Source organism: Oryctolagus cuniculus, chromosome 13, assembly GCF_964237555.1.
Source record: "Oryctolagus cuniculus chromosome 13, mOryCun1.1, whole genome shotgun sequence".
Taxonomy (NCBI): Eukaryota; Metazoa; Chordata; class Mammalia; order Lagomorpha; family Leporidae; genus Oryctolagus; species Oryctolagus cuniculus.
Genome location: NC_091444.1, coordinates 102,684,787 through 102,708,175, shown reverse-complemented (window position 1 = coordinate 102,708,175; position 23,389 = coordinate 102,684,787). Strand labels below are relative to the sequence as shown.

At 40.7% G+C, this 23,389-nt stretch overlaps 1 protein-coding gene across 5 annotated transcripts in view; it reads left to right on the top strand.

Moving 5' to 3' along the window:
- The window catches only part of EPC1 (enhancer of polycomb homolog 1), a 109,046-nt gene that overhangs the window by 66,794 nt on the left and 18,863 nt on the right, over positions 1-23,389 (top strand). For all 5 annotated transcript variants that reach the window (XM_051821685.2, XM_002717284.5, XM_070056094.1 and 2 more), the window contains 4 exons: positions 7,269-7,428; positions 22,071-22,216; positions 22,628-22,834; positions 23,179-23,327. In XM_051821685.2, the coding sequence (XP_051677645.2) occupies positions 7,269-7,428; positions 22,071-22,216; positions 22,628-22,834; positions 23,179-23,327 (662 nt within the window). The remainder of the gene's footprint in view (positions 1-7,268; positions 7,429-22,070; positions 22,217-22,627; positions 22,835-23,178; positions 23,328-23,389) is intronic.

Genomic DNA, 23,389 nt, shown 5'->3' with positions numbered 1-23,389 from the left:
TTTTCACTATCCACTCTTACTAGATTACCCATTGGCAATTTGAAATTAGTAGGTTGTGCTTCGTTGTGGTAGGAGATGAAATATGCAGAAATGCGCCACTTACTCTGAGGGGATGTCTCCTTATGCCACTCACTACTGTACCTCTACAGATTTTCTAGGAGTGTCATTAGGGTCTTAAATCTTCAGAGGGTTTGTCTCCTGGACAAACAAAGCTGATAGCTCATCCTGCTTCTCCACTGGCTCATCCTGCCCAGTCAGCATATATTTCCAGTGATTACAGTTTGGCAGTGCCAGCCTTATGCAGTGCTGCAATTAGGTTGATTTTAAAATTTTATGTTTAAAATTTCAGTGATAGGGATGGGTGTTTGACACTGCAGGCGAGATACCACTTGGGACCTGGATTCAAGTGCCGGCTGGGCTGTGTTCCTGATTCTACTCCTGATTCAAGAGGCAGTAAGTGATGGTTCAAATAGTTGGACCTCTGCCACTCACAGTGGCGGACCTAGATTGGATTCCCAGTTCATGGCTTCTGCCCAACCCACCCCAGCCCAGACTATTGGCAGACATTTGGGAAGTGAACCAGTGGATGGGAGCTCTCTGTGTCTCTCTCCCCGCCTCTCTGTGTCTCTGTGTCTCTGTGTTTCTCAAATACATACAGTTTTTTTAAAAATTACCATTGTCCATTTAGTGAAATCTCAACTTTTTTTCTGTCAAGAGGTATTCCAGGTACATTTTACAACAATGAGAAATTAAAGTGTTGGGGAGAATTTCAAAACTGTTCAACCCACAGGTGATCTTTTAACTTTCTGGTGTATATATTTTGAAGCTTTATGTATATATGTGTACCTGCCCGCATGTATGAGTACATGCTTGCTTGTGTCTGCACATGCATGTATCTGGTGGAACATTAGCATTCACACAAGTTCATTTAAGCATCATGCTTTATGCCCAGCACTGTTTCAGGGTGGAGGTGCAGCCGAGAACAAAATAGGTAAGAATCTCAGCTCCTAATGATCCTTAGATTGGGGAGGCTTATTGATAACAATAAGCCATCATAGGTGGAAAAAAGTACAGGGAAGATTGATCTATACTAGTAAACTTTTTTTTAACATATAGATATGTTCAGTTTTATCTTTTTATTAAACAAAATCCTGAACATAAAAGTTGCAGATCTGTCTTCTACTTAATAAGTTGATAGTTTGTCTATGTCACTAAATATTGTTCTGGACTGTTTAAAGGATGCATATAGAAGATAGCCCTTTTTCTACACTGCAGGTGGAGTGATAAACTTTTCAATTACTATCACCCTGAGACTGCCTTATCTGGTTGGTGCTTAACCCCTGTGCAGGTGCATTGACCCTGTCCCTGTCCCACTGATGTCCTGTAGCCACACTAGCCTTCTCTTTTGCTTTCCCCTTCTGTCTCAGACTCCTCAGACTTATGAATAAATATGAATAGTGTAAGCTAATAGTTAGCCCAGTTCAGAGAAATGTCTTTTTTTAAGGCTTGGGAGAATTTTACCAATGGAGAATGTGTGTGTGTGTGTGTGTATGTGTATAAATCTCAGGTACTACTTTTCCTCTGTATTTTTTATAAAAATAATCAAGTTTATAGAAAAGTTGACAGTACAGTGAACATTGACATACCTTTAACTCAGATTCTGTAACTGTTCATAATTTGCAGTATTGTTTTTCTTTAAATCTTTTATTTATTTATTTATTTATTTTATTTATTTTGACAAAGTTAGAGACAGAAAGGTCTTCCTTCTGTTGGTTCACCCCCCAAATGGCCGCTACGCTACGCCGATCCGAGGCCAGGAGCCAAGTTCTTTTCCTGGTCTCCTATGCGGATGCAGGGCCCAAACACTTGGGCCATCCTCCACTGCACTCCCAGGCTACAGCAGAGAGCTGGACTGGAAGAGGGGCAACCAGGACAGAATCCGGCACCCCAACCGGGACTAGAACCTAGGGTGCTGGTGCCGCAGGTGGAGGATTAGCCTAGTGAACCGTGGCGCCAGCCTAAATCTTGTTTTTTGATTGAACCATTTGAAAGTATATTTGTTGCGCACAAATCAAGACGCTTAACCCCAAATGCCATGTATAAAGGGAAGATCATTTTCCTGTTAAAGATAGGAAAATTCTGTGTGATTGAAATTTTTGTACCAACAACAGCAAAAACAACTAGACATAAGATTTTTAAGATTAGTGAGTAGTCACTGTAATATTAAAAAGTAAAAAGTAGATATTACCATGATTTAAAAAAAGTAGTCAGACCTATGTTGTGGCACAGTGGGTTAAGCCACCTGCAATCCAGATGGGCACTGGTTCATCTCCTACCTGCTCCACTTCCCATCTGGCGCTCTGCTAATGCACCTCGGAAAACCATGGAAAAAGTGGGAGACCCAGATGGAGTTCCTGGCTCCTGGTTTCAGCCTGGCCCAGCCCTGGCTGTTGCAGCCAGTTGGAAGGTGAAGCAGCAGATGGAAAATCTCTCTCTCTCTCTCTCTCTCTCTCTCTCTCTCTCTCTCTGTAACCCTGCCTTTCAAAGAAATTTTTAAAAAATAGATGTAAATGTAATTAATTCTACAGAACACCATTCACACAAGAGAATATAAATGATAACTAAGTATATGGGGAACTTCTAAGCTTCTCTAATAATAAAACGTGTGTGGTTGGCTACCATGTATTGGAATACTTAGTACATCTTAGGCATTTTGTTTTAACCCAGTCCCCTATGCTAGGTATATAAGATACATTTACAGGTAGCAAAAATTGTTGTAAACAAAGAAGGGACAGGTGTTGTGACAAAAGCAAGTTAAAGCTGCCACTTGAGATGCTTGTATTCCATACCTGGTTCAAATTCCGTCTACCACAGTTTAGATCCAGTGTCCTGCTGGCATGCCTGAGAGGGAGCAGATAATGGCCCTAGTACTTGGGATCCTGACACGCTTGTGGGAGACCTGAATGGGGTTCCTGGTTCCTGGCTTCAGCAGTTCAGGGCGTTTGGAGAGTGCATCATCAGATGGAAGATTAGTATCTTTCACCTTCCCCTCTCCACCCCAACCCGCAACGCTATCACTCTTTCAAATAAATGAATTTTTTTTTAAATAAGTAAAACATTTTATGAAGTAAATTTGTTTCAAGTCTCAAAGTCACACAGCTACTAGACTGTGGAGCCAGCCTGTAAACTCAGAGCACTCTTTATTACAAAGTTGTATTCTTACCCACCCTGCTGTATTGCCTATAAAATACACAACTTTTGGGGTTCCATTTCATACCTTAAAATTTAATTTTATTATGGTTTATCTGGAAAATAGAAATCTGATAAAGAATTAATGGGGGCCAGCACTGTGACATAGCAGGTGAAGCTGCTGCTTGCAGTTCCAGCATCCCATTTGGGTGGCAATTTGAGTCCCAGCTGTTCCACTTCTGATCCAGTTCTCTACTGTGGTCTGGGAAAGCAGTGGAAGATGGCCCAAGTGCTTGGTTCCCTGCACCTATGTGGGAAACCAGAAGAAATTCCTTGCTTCGGATTCACACAGCTCTGGCCATTGCAGCCAGTTGGAGAGTGAACCAGTGGATGAAAGACCCCTCTTTCTCTTCCACTGCCTCTCTGTAACTCTGCCTTTCAAATAAATGAATAAGGCTTTTTATAAAAAAAAAAAATTGAAAAAATTAGGAGGTAGTTGCCTTACTAGATGATAAGTGTAGTATGAGTCTTGGTGTTTAAAACACAAAATATTGGCATAGAAAGGAATGTAGCAGAGAGGATAAATGTTTAGAAATACTCCCAGCTGCAATAGGAATTTATTTTATGGTATAGGGATGTTTTTAATGATAAAGGGTTAAAGATGATTTTGTGCATGGTATTAGAACAGATGGCCCAGTATTTTGGGAAAAAAGATTCTTTTCTTAGACCAAAAAGAATTGTAGATATAAAATTAAAATACAGAAAAAGTAAGAAAAAAACTTGATTTTTTAAAAATAATGTTTAGGGGTTGGGGAAACAAAGTAGTCTTTTTTTTTTTTTTTAACTAACATATTCCATTATCACCTATAGCCATCTCCCAGTTGTATTAGGTGGCTGACATCAGAACTAATAAAACAAAAATTTAATTCTGAAGTGCTGTATTCAGGAGGATCTCTAGGAGTGAAACAGGGCAGATTTGTGAGAGTCCAAAATTGTGTCTTAGATTGAGCTCTGAGCTGGGAAACAAAGTGCAAAAAAGAATAATGCGCTGGGGCTTTGTAAGTTAAGCCTCTGCCTGCAGTGCCAGCATCCATATTTGCACCAGTTTGTGTCCTGGCTACTCCTCTTCCAATCCAGCTGTCTGCGAATGGCCTGGGAAAACAGAAGATGGCCCAGGAGCTCGGGCCCCTGCACTAACATGGGAGACCCTGAAGAAGCTCCTGGCTTCAGATCAGCCCAGTTCCGGCTGTTGCAATGATTTGGGAAGTGAACCAGTGGATGGAAGACCTTTCTGTTTCTCCCTCCCTCTCTCTCTAGCTCTGCCTCTCAAATAAATCTTTAAAAAAAAATAATGTGCCTTGCTTCCCCCACTCCTTGAATTTTGTGTGACTGCATGCTTACTGGGGCTAGGTTAAAGAACATGTATCTGATATTTTGAGGGTATTGTAAGAGTAGAGGAACATATATATGACTAACTACCCAGCTGGGGCTCACAGAAACACCCCATGTATGGGCATTTGGAGCTAGTAGAAATCACAGCAGATTGTCCCAAAGTATGAGAAGATAGAATTAACAATCAGTCACACTGTCCCTCCTTGCTTCCACGTACATAGAACTTGTACACTCAGTTTCTGTCAGCTCCCAGGAGCCATTAGGCAGCCTAAGGGTTTAGAATCAAAGATCAGATTGAATTGTAACAAAAGATAATCTATGTTTACACGTCCTGGTTTGTAAGTATAAGACTTACCTCTGTTAAGCATGACAAAACCATAAAGAAAATGTTTAATAAATCTGACCGGTAGAACTTTCTGTATGGGAAAAAATAGAAGTCAAACACTGAAAAATATAAAGCTTATTATGTGGAACTGATTTCTTTAATATTGAGAAGGAAATAGGCCAAGTATTTAAATGCCAATAAGGGAAGTAAGTAAAGAATAACATTTGAGGGAAGAAGAAAAAACTTAACCATTATTTGTGAATATATTCACCTAAAATAAGATGGGTACAGATTCTTAATTCAAAAGGAATGTCAAGAAATACTCCAGGGAGTGATAGGAATATGTGTGGTTGTCACTGCAGAGCACTTCCATTTGTAGTTGTCCTGCAGATTCTTCTACAAGATCACAAAGATAACTTGTATAAAATAGTACAAGGGTGATTCTGCAGTATTTGGGGAGTAAGACATTAGGTTGTTTCCAGAGTTTTGTTTTTTATTTTAAAGATTTATGGGCTGGTGCTGTGACGCAGCAGATCAAAGCCCCAGCCTGCAGTGCCGGCATCCCATATGGGCACCGGTTCATATCCCAGCTGTGCCTGTGCTATGGCCTGAGAAAGCAGTGGAAGATGACCAAGTCCTTGGGCCCCTGCACCAGTGTGGGAGACCCAGAGGAAGCTCCTGGCTCCTTGTTTCAGATTGGCGCAGCTACAGCCGATGTAGCCAATTGGGGACTGAACCAGCAGATGGAAGGCCTCTCCCTCTGCCCCTCTCCCGACTTCCCCTTTCCCCCTCTCCTTCTCATCTCTCTTTGTAACTCTTTCAAATAAATAAATCTTTTTAAAATTAATTTATTTGAAAAGCAGAGTTACAGAGACACAGAGGCAGAGAGAGGGGTCTTTCATCTGCTGTTTCCCTCCCCAAATGGCCACAACAGCCAGAGCTGGGCCAATCTGAAGCCAGGAGCTTGGAGCTTCTTCAGGGTCTCCCATGCTGGTGCAGAGGTCCAAGGACTTGAACCATCTTCCGCTGCTTTCCCAGGCAAATTAGCAGGGAGTTGGATCAGAAGTGGAGCAGCTGGGATTCCAACCAGCATCCATATGGGATGCCAGTGCTGCAAACAGCAGCTTTACCCACTGTGCCACAGTGCCACCCCCTTCCAGAACCCCCTCCCATGAATTATTTTCTGATTGAATGAGTTACAGTACATGCATATAGTAGAATACAAAGGAGCTGTTGTAAACAATGTAATAAAGTGTCTTTATAGAAAGGTCTGATGTATCACATGAGTGAAAGCTAGAGGATCATAAATACAGTAGGATCCATTGTATATTTAAATGTATGTTTATGTTTATATAGAGAAAATGTTTGGAAGAATGTATGTATTCTTAACAGGGTAACAGGACTGGAATTTTTCATACTATTGGAATGATTTCCATTCATGAACTTGTATTTCATATGTATATAAATAGTTTAATAAATTTTATACCAAAACTCAGTATCAGTGGTTTGAATGAGAATAATATTTTTATGATGGCTGGTGGTAAATGTCATAGACTAGTAAAAACTTCTTGGGTGGTGACTAAACCAAAAACTGTTTTGAACACCTGTTAATGTGCCAGACCTTATTCTAGACATTCTAGTCACATTTATATTACTTAAACCTGCAGCCAGTTCTATGAAATAGATTCTTCTTCTTTTACCTTGAGCAAATAGACTTAGAAAACTTTATTTCTTACCAGGAGTCACAAACTATTTTAATGTTGGAATCAGTTCTAATCCAAACAGCCTGAGTTCCAGAGTGCTTGCTTCTAGCCTCAACGTGCTCTTAACTACTGTCCAGAAAAGCTCCCAGAAATTAAACAAAAACAAAAACAAAAAAACAAAAAACTATTGCTTGAAAAGAAGACTAGGGGTTTGGGTTGGTTTTAGTTTCATCAGTGTCATAAACTGAAAATGGAGATACTGATCTCTACCCTTCTTTGAAAAGATCCTGTTAATTTGTGTAAACGGCCATATGAATCAATTTCAATCAATAAAATACTTTTTCATATCCTTTTTCATATAATAAGTTCAAGTGTTTTTAACTATTTGTCTTCTAATATAATCTGTTTAGTGCAGGGGCAAGCGTTTAACAGTTTTGGTCAACTCTGAAATCTCTAACTCAGTTTTGTGTGTGTAGTGCCTTTTGGAGAAAGGTGAGGAAATGTTTCTAATGAAATCTTTCTTTTCTACTTAAAATGTTTTTACCACTAGTTGTGTTAACAGCTTGCTCCCAAGACCTACTTCTAAAATCTTCCTTAGTAAGAATATCCATTCTGTTTGCTACTTGTTAAATACAGATACCTGTTTTCCCTCTTTCTAGGAACATCATCTTCAGCGGGCGATCTCAGCACAGCAGGTGTATGGCGAGAAGAGGGATAATATGGTTATTCCAGTTCCAGAGGCAGAAAGTAATATTGCTTACTATGAATCTATATATCCTGGGGAATTTAAGATGCCAAAGCAGCTCATTCACATACAGCGTAAGTCACTGTTATTTTAATGATTTCATTTTCTACTGTTATCTTAGGTAACTTGCCAATATTTATGTATTTAAGGCCATTTTCATTACTTGTTTCATTGACCAGTATGAGCTTGAGCCCAGTTGGGGCCCATTTTCCACTTTTAAAATGGTGTTTGAGGCTTGACAGAAAAGATACTGTTTGTCATCCTAAATATTTAGTTCATCCCAGCATGGGATCATATACTTTTTTAAACAAGTGGGATCATAGTTTTCTTCCTGATCAGAATCACTAATATTAATTTTCTTAGAGAACTTCTTTACATAAGTCAGGGATTCACAAACTTTTTGTGAACAGTTAGATAAAAAGTATTTTAGGCTTGTGGGGTCACTCATTCTCTGAGTTATTCACCTCTACTGTTCCAATGCAAAAGCAGCTTTAGGTAATGTGACTGTGTTCCAATACAGCTTTATTGATAAAAATAGGATGAGAGGCCAGCAGTGTCCCAGGGGCCATAGTTCTTCAGCTCCTGATCGGTGTTTCTACTAGTAGAGTGAGATGCTGCTGTTTTAAAGTTAGTGCTCTAATTGGGAACTTGTTTCACATAAATAGTGATAGATTCATAATTAGAAGTGATTTTGGGGTAGGGGAGCACGTTGTGGTACAGCAGGTTAAGCTGCCACTCAGAACACCACCATCCTATATCAAACCTCTGGTTTGAGTCCCAGCTGCTCGACTTGATCCCGCTTCCTCCTAATGCGACTGGGAAAGCAGTGGAAGATGGCCCAAGTGTGAGAAATCCAGCTGTAGTTCTGGCTCTTGGCTTCAGCCTCATCCAACCCAGGCTGTTATAGCTGTTTGGGGAATGAACCAGTGGATGGAAGAGATCTCTCTGTCTCTCTGGCTTTCTGCTTTTCAAATAAATGAATAGAAGTCTTTAAAAAAAAAAAAAAAAAAACGGATTCTTTGACAGTTATCACACTTTTTAATGAACAGCTGAGAGCTGTTAGACTTAATAAATTTGCCCAATCCTCAAATAATTTTGAATTAAAAACAGTTGAAAGATTACTTATTCAACTTTTTCTTTAAGATTTATTTTTTATTTATATGAAAGAATTACAGAGAGAAACAGAGACACTGTCCACTAGTTTATTCCCCAAGTGGCTGCAGGCCAGGGCTGTTCCAGGCTGAAGGCAGGAGCCCAAACACTTGAGCCATCTTTTGCTTTCCCAGGCACATTAGCAGGGAGCTGGATTGGAAATGGAGCAGCCAGGACATGAGCCACCACCCCTAAGGGATGTTGGTGGTGCAGGCAGCAGCCTTAATCTGCTGTGCCACAATGCCGGCCCTGAAAGATTACTAGCAGAAAATTCCTGTAGCTGTTCATTGTTGTCTTGTAACCTTTCTGGCCTTTTTATTTTATTTTGTATTATTTTTTGAGGTACGTCTAAACTTCTCACAGCATGTTGCTAAACTTCTTACAGCCTGTTTTGTTTCTACTGATTGTATAAGCACATAGAGAAAACAGTTTTTGACTGTTCATAACTTGGTAACTAATTTTCTGACTCATTTAACCTTTTCTGTTTGATTCAGTTTTTTCTGTCCTCACTTCTGAATGCTAATTTTACTGTTTCTTGAATGTGAAAACCAAAAGTAGACCTATTATCCATATTGGCTCTTTCTTTAGTATCTTGGCAGTTTCATCTGTAACTCTTAATTTGTGCCTAATTATTAGTTTCCTTGAGAATAATCATTTCTCTGGTTTACTAAGGGTTACTTTGAAGTGAACCAGATAGGTGGCAATTGTTCACCATGTGTAATTCCATTTAAGGGACATACACAGACATTGTAAACAAATGTGATAAACATCAGAACCTGTAAAGTTGTTCTCTGGAAAATTGTCAGTGTGGGTCTGAGGGATGTGACGCTCTGTGTAAATGCTGAGGAGAGCTGTGTTCTCTTCCACTGCCACAGGCTCTACTATCTTACAAGTGCACACTTTTAGATCAAAGCCAAATCATGATAAAATTGCATTACTTTATGTTATTATTATCGAAAGAAATCTGAATGCATGTCTTACAAATGGCGTACTCATGAGTAAAATCCACAAAACATTGTTTTCCTGGAAACTAGTAAATTAGATTTAGTTCAAAAAAATCGAAAGGTACTATATTAAGAAAATCACTGTGCTGGCATTCTCATCAAATAATAGTGATTAAAGTAGCAGAATTACAGCTTATACAAGAGGAAAATTTTTAATCAGTACAAATTTGAGATATCTAGTCTTTGGAAAGATATATATGTTGGAATATTAATAAGGACTGTGCAGCTAAATTTGTGTTAGCTGCCGTAGAGTCCTAGGAGGCTGCAAAAACAAACCCCTCCCCCCTCAAAAAATAAGCAGAGAAATCTGTGTGCTGTCTCCAGCCTTCCTGTGCACAACTATAGTACAGTTTCAAAATCGAGAAATGGATGCTGGTGAAATCCATAGTGTTCACTTAGATTTTACCAGTTATGTGTGCACATGTGTGTGAAACTAGTTCTGTGCAGTTTTATCACCCATGTAGTTTTGTACAGTCACCACCATGGAAAGATACTCGGCTGTGCCAATCACCAGTAGACCCTCCCTTGTTCTCAATTGCAACTGTAACCACCCTTACCTGCTGTCAGCCACTGGTATATTCTGTAATCAGGTCATTTCACGAGTGTTAACATCAGTGGAATCATGTATATATATCCTTTTGAAGTAGGCTTCTTTTACTCAGTATAATAATATCCTTGAGGTTCTTCCAGTTTTTGCATCTATCATTAATACATTCTTTCCTCTTGCCGAATAAGTAATATCCATGACACATTTGTCCCACAGGTTTTGTTTAGCCATTCATCTATTGAAGGACATTAAGGTATTTTCCAGTTTTGACTAATGCATAAAGAGCTATTATGAACATTCCTCTACAGGTTTTTGTGTAAACATAAATTTTTAGTTCTCTGGAATGAAATGCTCGTAAGTGTAGTTACTGGGTCATTCAGTTTCAAATTGAGACAGAAGCTGCCACTGTGTTTGACCAGTCGTGTGTGTGATTGAGTTTCTCCATATCCTCTCCAGCATTTATGGTTGGCACTAGTCTTCATTTTAGCTACTCTAATAGATGTGGAGTAATAATTCATTGTATATTTGAAAGTCAGAGTTACACTGAGAGAGAGAGAGCGCGCTTCTATCGGCTGGTTCACTCCCCAGTTGGCTGGAGCTTCACTGATCTGAAGCCAGGAGCTTCTTCCGGGTCTCCTATGCTGGTGCAGGGGCCCAAGGACTTGGGCCTCTTGTACTGTTTTCCCAGACCATAGCAGAGAGCTGGATGAGAAATGGAGCAGCTGGGATGGGAAGTGGTGCCCATATGGGATGCTGGCACTGCAGGCAGTGGCTTTACCCACTGCACCACAGCGCCATCCCCTCGTTGTATTTTTAATTTGCATTTCCCTGAATGACTGTATTGAAACATCTATTCATATTTATTTGCTGTCTATATTCTCTTGAGTATAATAATTGTGTATCTCTTTTGCCTGCTTTCCAATGTTTGGTTTCATGTTGAATTTTGAGGGTTTTATAAAAATTTATACTGTAGACACAAGATGTTTGTCAGCTAATGTGATTTGGAAATATATCCTCCCATTCTGTAATTTGTTGTTTGATCTGATCTGGTTCATGCCTTCTCTGAAACCCAAAGCTTTTCTTCTGTGTTCTATTCTAGAACTTTTATATTTTACAAATAAGACAATTTTGAGTTAATTGTTATATAAAACTTGGGATTTACATCAATGTTCATTTTCCCCCCTCTGTATTCCCAGTTGCTCCAGCACCATTTATTGAAAAAAGCTTTCCCTCTTCCATTGAATTGCTTTGCTTCTTGGTCAAAAATTAATTGGGCATATTTGTCTAGTCTACTTCTGCATTTTCAGTTCTATCCATTGATGTCTTTGTTTATCCCAAGATAATTACACTGTCTTGATTATTACATCTCTAAGTAATCTTCAGCATCAGGGAGAATGATTCCTCCTACTTAATTTTTCTTCTTCAAAATTGTTTGGTGTAGCTTAAGGTCTTTTCCATATAAATTTTGGATTAAGCTTGTCAATTTCTGCAGAGAAATTTGCCAAGATTTTGATAGGAATTGTCTAAATCTGTATATCAGTTTTGAAGAATTGACAGATTTGTGAAACTTTCAGGCCATGAACACATTTGATGTGCCAGATGTCTCGGTTGTGGTTGTCTTCATTTTTTAATTTGTTTTATTTATTGAAAAGCAGAATTACAGAGAAAGAGGGAGGGACAGAGAGGTCTTCTATCTGCTTGTTTACTCCCCAAATGGCTGGGGTTGGGCCAGGTGGAAGCCAGGATCCAGGAGCTTCTTCCAGGTCTTCTACATATGGGAAGGGGCCCAAGCACTTGGGCCATCCTCTGCTGCTTTCCTATGCTTATTTGCAGGGAGCTGGATTGAGAGCGGAGCAGCCCAGACTCAAACCAGCCACAACGCTGGCCCCACTTAGGTGTTCTTTGATTTCTTTCACTGATACTTTATAATTTTCATCATTTAGATCCTTTGTACTGATTTTGTTAAATCTATACCTGATGCTTCATTTCCTTTAGAAATGTTATTGAAAATGGTATTGAATTTTTTATTTTGATTTGTAGTTGTTCATTCCCATATATAGAAATGAAGTTGAATAAAAAAGTGGTTGGCCTTACATCTTGTTGCCTTAGTTACTTACTAGTTCTAGGAGGTGTTTGTAGATTCTTTGAGGTTTTCTGTGTAGATAATCATGTTGTAGTATGCAAATAGAACCAATTTTATTTTTTCTTTTCCTATTTATATGCCTTAATTTCTTTTTCTTGCCTCATTATCATAGCTAGAACTTTAACATCCTTATCTTGTTCCTAATCATAAAGGGGAAGAAATTGATCTTTCTCACATTAGGTATGATATTAGCTAAAGGATTTTGTGGTTGCTTTTTATGCAGTTTAGGAAGATCCCCCTCTAGTCCTGTGTGTTAAGAGTTTTATTTTTTTTTAATCAAAGAAGAACATTGAATTTTGTTATATTTTCTCTGTAACAGTTGATATCCAGTGATTTTTTTTTCTTCTTCAGCTTATTAATATGGTAAGTTACTAGATTGTTCTTCAAACTTTGAGCCTTACATACCTGGAATATATCCCACTTGGCTGTGCTGTGCTGTATTTTTTTTTTTTTTTCATATCTTACTGTGTGGAATTTTTGGTGAAATTTTTTTGAGGATTTTTGCATAAGGAATGTTGGTCAGTATTTTTTTTGTGCTCTGTCTTGTATGGTTTGGGTATCAAAGTAATACTGACATCATAAAATTGGTTCAGAAGTGTTCCCTTTTCTCAAGGAATTTGTATAAAATTGGTGTTCTTTAAAAATTTGTATTGGCTTTTAAAATATTACAATAAACAAACTAATCGTGTGAATTTTTGCAAAGGTATAATTGAACCTTGACTGCTAAGTCCTGATTTTCTAATCCATTCCACACTAACTGAAATTAGACGCACGGGGCTAGCGCCTTGGGCGCAGTCGGTTAATCCTCCACCTGTGTTGCCGGCATCCCATGTGGAAGTCGGTTCTAGTTCCGGCTGCTGCTCTCCCAATCCAGCTCTCTGCTGTGGCCTGGGAAGGTTGTAGAAGATGACCCAAATGCTTGGGCCCCTGCACCCACGTGGGAGACGCAAAGGAGGCTCCTGGCTCCTGGCTTCGGATTGGCGCAGCTCTGGCCGTTGTGGCCATTTGGGGAGTGAACCAGTGGAGGGAAGACCTTTTTCTGTGTCTCTTCCTCTCAATGTCTGTAACTCTGCCTCTCAAATAAATAAATAAAATATTTAAAAAAAAAAAAAAAGAAATTGTACTTGGAGCTGGGGCAAGGTAAATACAAGATGACCCTGGAACATCTTGTTAAGCCATCTGTTAAATGCTCAAAAAAATGATGGTGGCGTGTCACAAAGACAAAAGATTCCACTGGCTAATTCTGAGACCGGTTGAGCAACAAAATAAGTATATGTCCCTAAATTGTATTTATGAAATGCATGAAGTTTGTGTATCTTAAATAAAAGATTTCTAAAGAAAAAGGAGGAATCCATAAATCCATGCTGATAATAAATAGATAAATGAGAAGACACATCTTGGGCTTACCGCAGAATGTCAAGAGCTAAAAGATACAATATGAAAAGAATGCTGAAGTAGGAAAGTAATTTTCTGCAGTTGTCATGACCAGAATTAGATCACACAGGAATCATCAGTGTATACCAATATAAGGAAATTTCGATGAACGGTGAATTTTTTATATGGTTTTAAGCCTCTCTGCAAACTGCTTATTAGTATAGGGGAAGAGGGAAAAAATCAGTCATACAGTAACTAGACAACACTTTGGTGATTAAACTTATGAGGAGCAAATGAACATTTATGCAACCAAATATGCTACTTTGAGAAGGATTAAAGAATTTAGTATGCAGTATTCTAGCCAAGAATCTATAATCTAATTACAGTTGGGAAAACTCAGACACAAGGTAAGGATGGTAAAAGTGATAATATTAGAAGCCTGGAGAGGGGGCATAGTCTTCCCCCATAAAAGAAAAAAATCCATGTCTTGGGGGAATTTGGCCTAGCAGTTAAGGCAGTGGCTTATGCCCACATCCAGTGTCAAGAGTGCCTGCATTTGAGTCCTGGCTCTGCTGGTTCCAGCTCCCTTACAATGCATACCCTGGGAGTTAGCAGTTGATGGCTCATGGATTTGAGTCCCTGCCACCCACTTGGGAGACAGCAGGCATTTGGGGAATAAACCAGGTGGTGGGGAAGGAGTGTTCTCTGTCTTGTTTCTCTTTCTTCCTCCCTCTTTCTTTCCTGCTTTCTGCCTGCCTCTCAAAATTTCAAAGGCAAGGAAATAATCTGGGTTAAAGAAGACAACAATTAACGTAACACCTGGTCCTAGACTGATCCTGTACTGGGGGATGATGGTGTTATAAATTACTGGATCAGCTGACAAAATTAGAATGTTGGCAGGAGATTCAATTGTTTGAGTAAAAATTCATAAAGTTGATTACTGACTGTATAAATAATCTACGATGGGGCAGGTGCTGTGGTGTAGCAGTGCCGGCATTCCATGTGGGTGCTGGTTCAAATCTCTGCTGTTCCACTTCTGATCCAGCTCCCTGCTAACGTTCCTGGGAAAGCAGTGGAGGATGGCCCAATTCCTGCACCCATGTGGGAGACCCAGAAGAGGCTCCAGGCTCTTAGCTGCCCATCTGCCCAGCTCCAGACATTGCAGCCATTTAGGGAGTGAGCTAGCGGACAGAAGACCTCTCTCTGTGTGTCTGCCTCTATAACTCTTTCAAATAATAAATGACTAAGTCTTAAATAATTATTAGGAAATACACAATGAAGTATTTAGCAGTCAAGAAGCATTTTAATGTAATTTATCTTTTAATGTCATGGAAAATGAAAAATGATGAGAGCATGTACAAGCACAGGCACACATGCAGATCATAACGTGTAAACAGGTGGGACTGAGTGAAGGATATGCAGTTCCTTGAACTGGTTTTGTTGTTGTTGTCCATGGTGCTGGCCTTTGCACTCTTTTTATTGTAACTTTTTTAAGCTTGGACTTCTACATAAAAAGATTATTTTTAAGTGAATATTTGGGGTGGGGGGGGGCAGCAAACTCCTTCCTCCCCCCTGCCGCCCATCTTCCCTTAATACATAGTCTGTCTTCATGCCCTGGCTCTGAAAGATTATATTTTCTCCTTCCCTTTGCCAATGTCTCCATCTCCCTACCACACAGATTCTTCGGGTACTACTTTTTTTTTAATGAGATTTATTTTCATCTACTTGAAAGAGCAAGAGGGAGTGTGCACATGCGAGAGAGGTAGAGATCTTCCGTTCATTGACTCAATCCCCAAGCCCCTGTAACAGCCAGAGCGTGGGCCACGCCTAAGCCAGGAGCCCCAGCACACTGTCCAAGTCTCCAACATGGGTGGCGGGAGCCCATTACTGGGCCATCTCATGGTGCCTCCCAGGATGCATTAGCAAGAAGCAAATTTCAAGGGCTTTCAGAAGTAGATAAATCATTTAGGTTGGTGTGAGAAATTCCTCTTCAATTTTGGATAGTGTGAATTCTTTTCAGTCAAGGAATATAGCATTGGTATTGGCATAGCAGGTTAAGCTGCAACTGTAGCATCCCACGTGGTTGCAGGTTCAAGTCTTGGCTGCTTCATTTCCAATCCAGCTCCCTGGTAATGCACCTAGAAAGCAGCGGAAGATGGTCCACATACTAGGGCCACTGCACTCATGTGGGAGACGCAGTTGGGAGTTTCAGGCTCTTGGCTTTGGCCTGGCCCAGCCCCAGCTGTTGGGGCTGTTAGAGTGAACCAGTAGATGGAAGATTCTCTTTCTCTCTGTCTCTGTCTCTCCCTCACCCTCTCCCTCTCTATGTAATTGCCTTTCAAATAAGTAAATAAATCTTTTTTAAAAATCAAGGATTCTGTTCCTAATCCACATTTTAGCTTCTTGAACCAAGTATCCCTTTACTATTTGCTTCATGTATTTTTTAAATGTCGTTTGGATTTATAGACTTACCCACCCATGCACATAGTCCCAGTGGCATAAATGGCTTGGTACATTTCCTCTCTATCACTAGACTCTAGTAGTCTCCTTTTACCTATTTCAGTTATTCACTGTCAGCTGTGGTCTGAAAATATGAAATGGAAACTTTCAGAAATAAGTAATTCATGAGTTTAAAATTGCACACCACTGTTACGTGAAGACATCTCCCTCTGTCCTAGGAACATTCATAAATCATCCTTTTGTCCAGTGTATCCATGTTGTATATGCCACCCACCTTATTAGTCACATAGGAGGTGTTTTAAGCTGTCAGATTGACTGTCAAGGTATCCCAGTGCTTGTGTTCAAGTAACCCTTATTTACTTAATAATGGTGCCAAGGCACAAGAGTAGTAATGTTGCCGGGGTATGCCTGTAGAAGTGCTAAAGTGTTTCCTTTAAGTACAGTGAAAGCTCTCGACTTACGGAGGAAAAAGTCATTTGCTGAGGTTGCCAAGATCTACAGTAAGAACTGATGTTCATCCATGAAATGACAGAGAAAGGAAAAGAATGTTTTTGTACCACAAACTATTATGACCAGAGTGCATGGTTAAGTGTATTGATTTATAGGGCTCAGTACTATCTGCAGTTTCAGGCATCTACTGGGGATTCTGCAACATAGCCCCCAGGAATAAGGAGGATTTGCTGTACTATGGATTGTGCCACATCAGGTTTCCTTTAAATAATCTGATCAATTTATATGTTCTGTTTTCATATACTTATTATGTAACATATTTTCCTACATCTGAGTTTCACATAAAATGTTTAACCATACATATATCTGGGTTTATCCCTATCAGTGTTTATAAAAGCTTCTAGAGTAAGGTTCCTTTTTTTTTGGACAGGCAGAGTTAGTGAGAGACAGAGTTATAGACAGTGAGAGAGAGACAGAAAGGTCTTCCTTCTGTTGGTTCACTCCCCTAATGGCTGCCTCAGCTGGCACTGTGCCGATCCAAAGCCAGGAGCTGCGTGCTTCCTCCCAGTCTCGCATGCGGGTGCAGGGACCCAAGTACTTGGGCCATCTTCCACTGCCTTCCCGGGCCACAGCAGAGAGTTGGACTGGAAGAGGAGCAACTGGGACTAGTACCCGGCGCCATGGTGCCAGCCAAGGTTCTTATTTTTGATGATTATAAAATAGCCCATGTCTCACTTTTGTTGACAAAACTTAAAAGTGACTCCGATTTCTATTTTGAGCACATTATAATCTGGTGCAGAAAAAATGTGAAGATATTTCTATATCTGGGACCATAATAAATTTTACTGCATCTTTATCAGTCATCTCCCATCCATTTGTTCCTCCCCAAAATGTTTGCAACAGCCAGATTTGGGACAAGTGGAAGCCAAGATCAGGAACTCAGTCCAGACCTCCCAAATGTGTGGCAGGAACCTAACTAGTTGGGTGATTATCTGCTGCCTCCCAGGTGCACTGTAGCAGGCAGCTGGGATTGGGAGCAGAGCCAGGATGCAAGTCCAGGCACCTCTCAGGAGAGTGCAGGTGTCTCAAGCTGAGTGTTAGCCATCGAGCCAAACACCTGCCCCAATAATAATCTCTATCAGCTCAGGCTGAGCTGTCAGTTGGAAAGTTACAAGTTTGACAGAAGCTCGATTATACATTGTAGTCATTGGCTTTGGAAGTTCTGGTCAGATGAAATCCTAAAGTAGATTTGTACATGCTGCCCTTTCTGTATCTGAACAAGATTTGGTCCTCCTGTTTCAGATGTTGTAGGTGTCACTGCACTGTCTAAGAGAAAAGTCATCTACTCTCTGAGATCCTTGTTACACTGAGTGGGAGAGACTGAGCTCCCAACTCACAGAATAGGAATCTTGTGTATTGCATGTGACCTGTCATTGATGATACGTATGCCAGAAGCACATGTATTCTGACGAAAAAGTCATGGTACGAGGCAAGCATGTTTAGTTTTTAGGAAGAATTAAGGTTTATGATTGTGATTTGTCACGTGGTTTAATCAAAAGAAAGCCAAAGTGTCACATATAAATATATAAAATATAAAACCTTAAGACAGAACATTGCTAGTTGGTCCCACCAGTTTGGCTTTCTGGATTATCTGAATTAGTGCTCTTAATAGAACTTTCCAGGGTGATGATGGGATGTTCTCTCATCTGTGCTTTCTGCTGCAGCACTAGCCATGTGCTGCCATTTAGCACTGGCAGTGTGGCTAATGTGATTGAGGAACTGTATTTTTAAGTTTTAGTTCATATAAATGTAATTAGCAGGCCAGTGCCGTGGCTCACTTGGTTTATCCTCTGCCTGCGGTGCCGGCATCCCATATGGGCGCCGGGTTCTACTCCCGGTTGCTCCTCTTCCAGTCCAGCTCTCTGCTGTGGCCCAGGAAGGCAGTGGAGGATGGCCCAAGTGCTTGGGCATCTGCACCCGGGTGGAAGACCAGGAAGAGGCACCTGGCTCCTGGCTTTGGATTGGCGCAGCGCTGGCCGTGGTGACCATTAGGGGAGTGAACCAACGGAAGGAAGACCTTTCTCTCTCTCTCTAACTCTCTAACTCTACCTGTCAAATAAAAAAAAAGTAATTAGCCACAGCCACACATGGCTGGTGGTTACCATATTGTGCAACACAGATTTATATTATGTCAGTTAGGGACAAAGCAAAAAAATTCTCTTTAGGATCTCTAAAAGAGCTGTTTATTTAGCAATAAAAAACAAAGTGAGTTCATGGAAAGTCATTGGAGAGCCTAGCATTCTAAGTAATATGGGTGCAGAGATACTAACATGCAGAGAGTTTTAAAAATAAATTTATTGTCTATTTTATTTTAAAGAAACACGGATCTTCTGTCAATAATTCCCTCCCCACATGCCTGCAACAACTGGGGCTGGAACAGGCCAAAGCCAGGAGCCCAGAACTCAAACTGAGTCTCCCACACTCCCACATGGGTGGCAAGTACTTCAGCCATTATCTGCTGTCACCCAGGGTGAACATTTGCAGGATGCTAGCATAGGAAACGGAGCCAGGAATCAATCCCAGGCACTCTAAACATGGATTGCAGGCATCCCAAGTGCATTCTTATCCATTTTTCTAAATAGTCCCCCAATATAAGGATTTTTACGGGGTCTGAACGTTCACTTCTTTTGATTAAGAATGTAGAATGGCCAGCACCATGGTTCACTAGGTTAATCCTCCGCCTGTGGCACCGGTACCCCGGGTTCTAGTCCCGGTTGGGGCACCGGATTCTGTCCCAGTTGCTGCTCTTCCAGTCCAGCTCTCTGCTGTGGCCCGGGAGTGCAGTGGAGGATGGCCCAAGTGCTTGGGCCCTGCACCCGAATGGGAGACCAGGAGAAGTACCTGGCTCCTGGCTTTGGATCGGCGCAGCACACCAGCTGTAGCGGCCATTTGGGGGGTGAACCAACAGAAGGAGGACCTTTCTCTCTGTCTCTCTCTCTCTGACTTGTCAAAAAAAAAATCATAGAAGTGACACAGGTGAAAATATAAAACATTTAATAATATGGAAATAATACATTTAATTCTACAAATATTTGTTGCCTTCTTCCAGATCAAGTACTGTGTTAAGGTTGACAAAGGGATGTGGCAATAAAATAGCTCCTGTTGTGCCTATCATGTGACTAATGGGTGACTATGGTTCTGCACCCGCCACATCCACAAGCAGGCATTTGTAACACTACTTTTTCTTTTTTTTAAATATTTATTTTTTTTATTTGAAAGAGTTACACAGAAAAGGAGAGGCACAGAGAGAAAGGTCTTCCATCCACTGGTTCACTCCCTAATTGGCCACCATGGCCAGAACTGTGCTGATCTGAAGCCAGGAACCAGGAGCTTCTTCCAGGTCTCCCACGTGGGTGCAGGGGTCCAAGGACTTGGGTCATCTTCAACTGCTTTCCCAGGCCATAGCAGAGAGCTGAATCAGAAGTGGAGTAGCCAGGACTCGGACCGGCGCCCATATGGGATGTTGGCGTTGCAGACGGCAGTTTTACCCACTATGCCACAGCACCGGTCCCCAACACTGCTTTTTCACTCGTGTCACTAGCAGAATGGCACATAGATGAAAATGTCACTCTTTCCTTTTGGAGGTGCAGAGACAGGAAGCTGTGCCTCCCCTGAGGGAAGTCTTTGACATTCTAAGGGTGGGGGTGTTTGGCAGGTGGATCATGAAATAGGTGCACAAACTGGCACAAAAGAAAGGGAGTGGTCTAGAGTGGGAGTTTTTAAACTGCAGGCCCTAAACTTGGAGTGATCATGTCTGAATCGCCTGTGATCATTTATGCAAAAGTGTGTGTTTGCACAGTCTATTTTTCTGAGGAGAGGGTTCCTGGTCTCAGTGGAAGGAAATGTGGTTAGGAACACTCACTGATGTGGGGGCAGTCAGGAAAGCTCCAGGAGTGCTGTCAGGCTGGGGTTGAAAAAGTTCAGCAGCTGCTGCCTAGTGAGTGGGCAGTCAGGAAAGAGCTATACTCATAGGTACAAGGGACAGATGAAGTGTTTTGAAATTCAGCTGTTTAACATTTTGCTTATCATATTAATGTCAGCCTCACTTTATTTTGATGTTATTGAATGACATTGGTAATAAGAGTGTAGTGGTTCTTGGCAACAGATGTCAGAAGTAAACCTCACAGCAGGAATGTAGCTGTCACTGTTACTGGTAGTGACCTTCAACACTTGAGCTTTAAACCACCACTCCCTAAGCTTTTGGGAAAATGATTAAATAATCTGTAAAATAATACTTTAATATTTTAGTAAAAAATCTTACTTGGGGCCACTGCTGTGGTGTAGTGGGCAAAGCCACTGCCTGCAGTGCAGGCATCCCACATGGACGTTGGTTCGACTCCCAGCTGCTCTTTTTCCAAATAAGCTCCCTGCTAATGCATGCTAATGCACACAGGAAAGCTGCAAAAGATGGCCCAAAAACTTAGGTCCCTGCACCCATGTGGGAGACCTGGATGAATCTCCTGGCTCCTGGTTCCGGCCTGGCCTAGCCCTGGCCATTGTGGCCATTTGGGAGTGAACCAGTGGGTGGAAGACTCATTCTCTCTCTCCCCCCCTCCCCATCCATCCCTCCCTCTTCCCCTTCTACCTCTCCCTCATCTCCTCTCCCTTTCTCCCTTCCCCTCTCCCATTCTCCCCCTCCCTCTCCCTTCCTGTAACTCTGCCTTTTAGATAAATAAAGGATACTTCAAAAAATAGAATTAAAATGTTTATTTTTGGTGCAAAAATGTTCTGAAATCCATACATAGTTTTTTTGTTTCTTTTTTTGTTTTGTTTTGTTTTTGTTTTTTGACAGAGTGGATAGTGAAAGAGAGAGACAGAGAGAAAGGTCTTCCTTCAGCCATTGGTTCACCCTCCAGTGGCCGCCACGGCTGGCGCGCTGCGGCCAGCGCACCATGCTGATCCGAAGGCAGGAGCCAGGTGCTTCTCCTGATCTCCCATGGGGTGCAGGGCCCAAGCACTTGGGCCATCCTCCACTGCCTTCCCAGGCCACAGCAGAGAGCTGGCCTGGAAGAGGAGCAACCGGGACAGAATCCGGCGCCCCAACCGGGACTAGAACCCGGTGTGCCGGCGCCGCAAGGCGGAGGATTAGCCTATTGAGCTGCGACGCCAGCCCATACCTAGTTTTTTTATAATATGCATTTTCCACCAAGTTTTTGGAGGCCCCTCATATTATGTTCATCCATTTGACATTGCTAATGTGTGATGGGTTTTAAGCTACAAAAAAATGGCAATTTCATGTGATTCAACTCACTACATTTAATAATCTCTCTGTGTTCCTTATAATGGACATCTAGTTTGTTTTTTCAAGCTGTCTTTTCTCATTTGTATTCATAGTAAAGATAATCTGCTTTCTTTAAATACGGAAGAAGTATCTGTAAGCTTTGATTGTTTATGGCTGAAAACAAATTTGAAAAAGATCTTTATTTCTTTAGAAAATCTAAATCTTGCTTTTATCTAGACATCTGCAAATGCGTTTTGTTGGTAAGTTCACACAGTTAAGTGATTGCATGTGGTTTCTTCTGTCAGCTTTTAGTTTGGATGCTGAGCAGCCTGATTATGATTTGGATTCCGAAGATGAAGTATTTGTGAACAAACTGAAAAAGAAAATGGACATCTGTCCATTGCAATTCGAAGAGATGATTGACCGCCTGGAAAAAGGCAGTGGGCAGCAGGTACGACTTCATTCTCCATAAGTGTGCTTATGGTCTATAAATGTATCTGTATTGTAGGGAGGCAGCGTATAGGCACAGGGAGCAGGCTGTGACATTACAAAGCATGAATTCACATCTCAGTCTGTTGTTAGCCTCTGTAACCTTGGACAAGATATTTAAATTTCTCTGTGCCTCACTTGTCCCACCTGTAAAATGGAGATTATAAACATTGTACAATTTTTGTGAAACTCAAGGTCAATCCTATATATAAATCACATAGTCAAGGACTAGCATGTGTAAGGTACTCAGTACCTAAGTTTGCTGTATGTTAATACTGTTGTATGTTTGATTATTGTCATTTAATTTGGAAATAAATGGTTTTGAACCTTCTATGTATATTATATGAAAATGACATAATGATTTTACATTTAGCCAGTCAGTCTGCAGGAAGCCAAACTACTGCTAAAAGAAGATGATGAGTTAATTAGAGAAGTTTATGAATACTGGATTAAAAAGAGAAAAAACTGTCGGGGGCCATCACTTATCCCATCAGTAAAACAAGAGAAGCGCGATGGTTCCAGCACAAATGATCCTTATGTGGCTTTTAGAAGACGTACTGAAAAAATGCAGACTCGAAAAGTAAGTGAATTTGGCAATTTTTAAAAATTCTTTTGTATGAGAAACGTTATTTTCATAGTCAAGAATGTCTTAACATTGTAATGCTGTGATTTAATTTGTGTTCAAATATCATTTACTACATGAGTATGAAAAATAGTAATGTAAATTGACCCTGAAGATTTGTTAACCCAGTTAAAAATCATGTTCACAATTAATTTCTTAGTGATCCATGTTCCCTACCCGTGTCTTTAAACCTTAACTAATTATACATAAATCTATATAATCTTATATATTAATAACTGTAACCATGACATCAGTAGTTGGAAACGTTAATTGACATTAAGCAAGCAACTTTCTGTTTGCAGAATCGCAAAAATGATGAAGCTTCTTATGAAAAAATGCTTAAGCTGCGTCGAGATCTAAGCCGGGCTGTTACTATTCTAGAGATGATAAAAAGAAGAGAAAAGAGTAAAAGGGAGCTATTGCACTTAACACTGGAAATTATGGAAAAGAGGTAAACTATATTTCAGTAGCATTAGGAAGTATGGTACCATTAACATTTTATGTATTGAATTA